This window comes from Lactuca virosa, chromosome 4, assembly GCF_052849685.1.
Source record: "Lactuca virosa cultivar CGN04683 chromosome 4, Lactuca_virosa_CGN04683_v6, whole genome shotgun sequence".
Lineage (NCBI taxonomy): Eukaryota > Viridiplantae > Streptophyta > Magnoliopsida > Asterales > Asteraceae > Lactuca > Lactuca virosa.
Genome location: NC_136429.1, coordinates 241,460,099 through 241,466,461, shown reverse-complemented (window position 1 = coordinate 241,466,461; position 6,363 = coordinate 241,460,099). Strand labels below are relative to the sequence as shown.

Genomic DNA, 6,363 nt, shown 5'->3' with positions numbered 1-6,363 from the left:
TTAATCAAATATAAATATGTTTTGAACCATTAATTATTAATAAAAAATAATTGTCACTTGATATTTTATAACAATTCTATTATTAGTATTAATTTACTAGCCTTCTACATTACAAAACAAATATTCAATAGGAATACAATAATATTAATTTAACATATTACAAAACAAATTATAGGAATACAATAATATTAATTTAACATATTCTAATGATCCTGAGCAATTTCACAAGCTGATAAATGGTCTATAACTATGAAGCAACAATATGTATATGAATAAATTTGAAAACAAGATGTATAAGGTTGAATGATAGGAAAGAAAAAAGTAAGTGTAGTTATTACCTGGGTGCGTCTATCTTCTCTAAAGCTAAGATTCCGAACCTTGAGCTCCCCCCTATTTGTAGTCATCTCATCAAGTATTTCCGCATCACATATCGCCACGTCACCTTCATTACTCCCACCATGTCCACTATCCGATTCCTGTATATATATACACAGAGAGAGTAAGTCAATTCTGAATTCTGAATTGTGATTGTATATGGGTTGTGAAAAGTTAATTAATTACCCTGAGATTGAAACTAGGAGGTCGTGTTGGACTACCCAGGATTTCCTCATATTCGGCTGCATCAAGCTCCCTGAGATAATGGAGCTGGAATAGTTTTGGTAGAATGTGTTGTCTTATGCTGATGAGAAGGAAGAAAGGAACTGGGAACAAAATGCCAGCTACAGGGACCCATGTGACACCATAACATACGAGGAAATAGATGATTTGGAAGATTGTGAATATGACTATGCTTCTAAATGGGACTGACTCGATAAAAGAAGCATGAACCTTTTCCAGAACCCTGCCACCACATAGATACATACATATACATATACATATTCATAACAAAATAAAAAACAAACTTCAAATTACAGCTTTCTCAAAAGTTTTTTCAAGTTAAAGCAAGCTTGTAATTCTACAAGCTTATTATTATTTTTTTTTCTCAGTATTGACATTTTTTTTATTGGGTGATATATACATAAAAGCCACTATTTTTGGTCGTTTTTTTTTTAATCAGTTTAACCAGTATATTTTATTTCAATAAATGAAAGTTACCCATTTTTGAAAGAAATTTCCATCATAACCACTTTGACCCTCTATTTCTGGTTTAGCATGTGTTAAAACTACATGACTTTCACTAACCTATATGTAATTTCTAAAATAGCATTTAACTTTGTGAAATGGCTTCTCTCATTTGCCTACATGGTATGCTTATAGTCTCCCAAACAAGAAAATGATACCAGTGCGTTTGATTGTGGAAAATTTTCTTGTTTTCCATGAATATTTTCAAATGAAAATAAAAATTTAGAAAACGCGTTTGGTTGATTTAGTTTTTAAAAAATTTCCAAGAAAATGAAAATTTTCTGTTTTCCAAATTGTATGTAAATTAGAAAAGTGATTTTTACAGTTTTCCAGAGTTTTGTAAATTTCTAAGATGGAAAATGAAAACTCTACTGGTTCCAACCAAACGCATTTTCTAAAATTTTCATTGAAAACTCAACTATATTTTCTGAAAACATTTTTTTGGAAAATGAAAGCAGTTTTTCACAACCAAGCGCACCCTAAGCCATTTCAGGAAACAAAGTGCTATTTCATTTTCCAAAAAAAAAAAAATGATGTCATGTAGGTAAATGAAAAGCATGTTAGTTTAACATCTTGTAAACCAGAAAGAGGGGGTCGAAATGAAAATTCTTTTAAAAATAGGTGGCTTTCATCGATCAAAAAATAAATTAGTTATTCGTAATTTACCTCTTTTGAACTTTTGGTTTTATTTTTATTTTTATGTATACACTTCTATTTCATAAAACAAATATAAAAATATATTCAAAAGTTAAAGCTGGATATGAAATGTTTTGTTATATAAATTAGTTATTCGTAATGATTACATATCAAAAAAATATATTTAAATTTATAAAAATGCAAATGCTAAAAGTTAAAACTTAAAAATTTTGGTAACATTTTGGATAAAAAAAAATGTTACAAAACTATAGATTTCGTATTAACTGAAAATATAAATATCAGTTTATTCATTTCAATTTTCTTTTCTACACCAAGGAAAATTGTATAGTGGAGACAGTTAAGATATCTAATGCTCGAAAAATGAGAAAACAGAGATAATTGTAGCATTGTTGGTGCTAACATAGCACAAAAAAACTGATTTTTTTTTTTAAAGAAATAATTGTAGCACTGTGGATGCTCTAATTATTGTGATATCTAATGCTTGAAAATGAGAGAACAGAGAACTCACTTGTATCTTCTGCCAGAGGGGATAAAGAGAAGCAAGATCCTTTCCCAAAACTGGTTTCCAGGAAGACTATCAATGGCCATGTAAGCAAAATAACCCCAAAGAACTGAAGTTGGTATTAACTTTATAAGTGGCATTGCACAAATAGATCCTGCTAAAAGAATTGACTGCAGTAGATTGCTGACCCTTTGTTCATTAACTCTCACAGGTAAGTGTGCATCAATGTGCTCCTCAGGATCAAACTTCCCCTTTGTGTTTTCTTCTCCATCTTCTACTTTCATCACTGCTTCTTGCAAGTCCTTTAGTTCTTTAACTACCGCAGTTGTCTGTAATGTAAGAAAACAAGTTAAGAAAAATATAAACTTTGAAAATTGTGAAAATGTGTTGCTATTTCTTGTGTTTAACACTTGAGATACTGAAGATTTACAATTGGAGAGCTATCGATTTCTATGAAAACAGTTTGCATCTTGTTGTAGATCTCTGAATTGCTAGCTTTCTGCTTTATGCTTTCCTTAGCACTTGCTACTAGCTTCTTTCTAATAAACTGGTAGAACAAAACAATTACATTATTAGAAGAAATAAATCAAATTAATGATACATTTCTAATTCTATTATTTATATTTTTGTGGACTTGCCTGTTTTTTGAGAACTGCTAGGCTTTTAGTGTGCATGGGTGATTGAGGCAATACACCGTTTGAAGGAGGTAGTCCTAATAATCCACAAAGCAACGTCTGAAAACAACATTTAATAATTTAAAAAATATGTGTCCGATTGTTAACATGTTAATTATATATTAACAATATAGCAAAAAAAATAAAACATGGGTACCATGAATCCAAGCAAAAGAATGTCATAATGATAGGCTGAAGGATTCTTGAGGTTGAATTCTTTCTGTTGAGCTAACTGTGCAGCAACACTATGATCAAAGAAATAAAGCCCTGCTATCATAAGAGCTGGGATGAAGGCTGCAAAGATGTATGCAGGAGGAACTTTACCCATATCCTGTACTTAAATTCAAGGGAAGAATTAAGATCTAATTATGAAGTTTTATTATATAAAATGTCTACAAATATTTACCTTGATAACAGTCCAATGGTATGTTGATTCAGATTCCCATAACAGTGGACTAAAGAGTCTTCTTGGAACTCCAGAAGGGAGTTTGTTTGGTACACTGAAAGAGACAGCTGTCCACACTATAATCATCAATGGGACTCCATAGTCTGCTATGAAGCTTCTGAGTCGCCCTAGTTTCACATAACAGTAGTTACATATTAAGATGATAAGAATCTACATCATATTTGATAAAAGAAATATAAAATATGCAGAAGCAATCTAAAGCCTACTCCATTCACCTGTTCCAAACCACCATGACCTTGCTTTCCTGCTTTTTAATGCAGTGTATAAAAGCCCAAATGAGAATACAACTGCAAGAATACCATTAGTGTAAAGCCATTGAAATTGATACTTCACTTTATTTGGATCCTCATTTTTAGGAATCTTGAACTCACTCACTAGTCCCTAAACCAACAAAATCACAGCTAAATGTTATAAAACATGAAACATCAGTAACAATAACAAACTTTTAGCTTTGAAACTTTTGGTTACCTTGATGGCCTCTTGAATGAAAAGAACAGAAATTAACATCCCAAAAGTTTCCCCTGCAATCCTTGTAAACCTATTGATGATAACACATGCATTGAAAATTGCAAGAATGAACAACATCAGAGCTGTCCAAGTGCATACCCTGCAAAAATTGTGTTGCTATTAAGACATAAATTAGGACTTGGTGATTCAGAAAGCATGGAATACTGAGGTTCTTATTTAAAATTACCATCCAGCCCATGCCAAGAACAGTTTTTGCCCCAAATCTTGCCTCCCTTTAGCAAAGTTATACAAGTAAGTGTACATGATAACAGTAGGTTCTGCTACTCCCAATATCAGAAGAGGTTGTCCACCAAGTATTGAGTGTATGAGACCACATATAGCAGTAGAAGTCAAAGTTTCAACTGTGCTCAAACTTCCATCTACAACAATAACAGTTGAAAAAGTTAACTAATTATCATTTTGAATCATCTAATTATATTTACTTTCCTCGTCTATAGAATACCTGTATCTCTACTAAGTTGCTCCCCAAATGCAATGACAGGTAGTGCAGAAGCAAAGAAGATGTATGTAGTTGGAGCCAAAATCCTACAAACAATCATAATTAGCATTTTGAATCAATATAGTTCTCAGAAAATGGTGACTCAAAACAGTCGATCTAGTTGAAATGCTGAATCATTAGGTTATACATACATAGAGAACTACGTATAATTTGGATCATGCACGTAAACCAGAGGAACGAAGAGGATTACCCAATTCCAGAGCGAATTCCGACATTCCAATCCTGTTTATAGCACAATGCTCTTCCTCTAACATCATGTGCAATCCCTCTGAATGGAGATTTCAAATGCTCCATTCCTGAAATTGTATAAATGTCGATCAAAGGTTAATAATCAGTTTACACTTATACGATTTCAAATAGATTCATTCAGATTCAATCTCATAATCTCATTCTAGCGAATTGATTATCGACTTGTTATCCTTATATACAAACACATTTTTTAATGAAATCATCTAGACTTACAAAATTTCAAACAACTAACATGCAAAGAAGACGAGAAATGATGAATGTGCAATAGTGAGACGAATCATAACTGCATTATACTGAAGAAAAACACAAATAATCTGCAAAAATAAAATAGTTCATCAAAAAAAACCTGACGAAGAACGGTGACAAGTGACTCAAAACTGCAACTGTTAGAGTCAGAATTCAGAAAATTGGAAGTCAACCTTTTGAGGCAAAGTGAAAGGGTCTGATAGGTTAGGGTACTCTGCGTTCCACCATCCTTTTTGTATTCTATACAACTGGGCCCACGAAATATAAAGAATCTAAAAATTTAGCTAAGAATAAGAATAAAGGGAATATTCCCGACATTATTTGGGGTTGAATTTCAAAATACAGACACAAAAAATTGAATTTCCGGGTATAGACATGGATTCCGCGGAGGTAGCTCCACGGAATCCACTGTAACTCCGCGGAATGGCAAAATCGTAAATAAATGATGAAAAAAAAAAAAAAACTCAAGATTCATTCCGCGGAGTTACAGTGGATTCCGCGGAGCTCCGCGTAGGTAGCTCCGAGGAATGGATCTTAAAAAAAAAAAAAAAAAAAAAAAACTCCTTTAATAATTCTTTTATGTAATGATCTCTAATTAAAAGACCAATTTTTTTTCACTTCACATTTATTCCAAACATTGTCAAGAAAAATTCATACTATAATGAAAATAATTAGTTGGGGGAATGAATATAAACCAAGAAGAATCGATTTGAAAAAAAAAAAAAAAAAAATTGAAGATCCATTCCTCGGAGTTACCTCTGCGGAGCTATGCGGAATCCACTGTAGCTCCGCGAAATGGATCTTGAGTTTTTTTTTATTTTAAATACATTAATTTATTTACGATTTTGTCATTCCGCGGAGCTACAGTAGATTCCGCGGAGCTCCGCGGAGCTACCTCCGCGGAATGCATGTCTATACCCGGAAATATCCATTTTCATGTCTAAATTTTGAAAATACCCCCAATTTTTTTGACTATTGCCGGTATTTTTCCAAGAATAAAAAGGGTCGAAACTCGAAAGCTGTATTAAAATTGATACAATATCATGAACAAAATCTATTAAAAATATAAATTATTAATATAATGACGTAAATTTTTTAATCATATATTTCAACCAAAAGTTTACTCATTTTGATTCTTCAACTAGTCCATTTTTCCAACTCTACCTTAGTTTATAGTGTTTTTGTTCCAACTTATAAAAAGGGGAAGTAACTTGATAGGTAATAAACGGTCATGTTTGTAAGCCGGTAACATTTTTATTTTTTTACATGATTTATTATTAAACTTACAATCGTTATAATAAATCAATTTTATCGACTATTACAGGACTATTCGGTTTATGTTTTAAAGAAACAACATTAAACTTGCATCATTAAAATTATACTTGTTCAATGAACTAAATTAAACTCATATTTTTATATA

The 6,363-nt window shown here is 31.9% G+C and overlaps 1 protein-coding gene across 1 annotated transcript; it reads right to left on the bottom strand.

The window, feature by feature from the left end:
- Positions 1 to 203: 203 nt before the first annotated feature.
- On the bottom strand, positions 204 to 5,117 carry LOC145105753 (boron transporter 4-like). The gene is made up of 13 exons (XM_079042829.1): positions 5,044 to 5,117; positions 4,639 to 4,744; positions 4,392 to 4,474; positions 4,116 to 4,308; positions 3,890 to 4,028; positions 3,637 to 3,802; positions 3,362 to 3,528; positions 3,113 to 3,286; positions 2,920 to 3,015; positions 2,712 to 2,828; positions 2,288 to 2,610; positions 562 to 841; positions 204 to 476 (listed from the first exon to the last, which is right to left on the bottom strand). Exons 2-13 carry the CDS (start codon positions 4,740 to 4,742, stop codon positions 204 to 206), a joined length of 2,115 nt encoding a protein of 704 aa, XP_078898955.1. The 5' UTR covers positions 4,743 to 4,744; positions 5,044 to 5,117.
- Between the last annotated feature and the right edge of the window lie 1,246 nt (positions 5,118 to 6,363).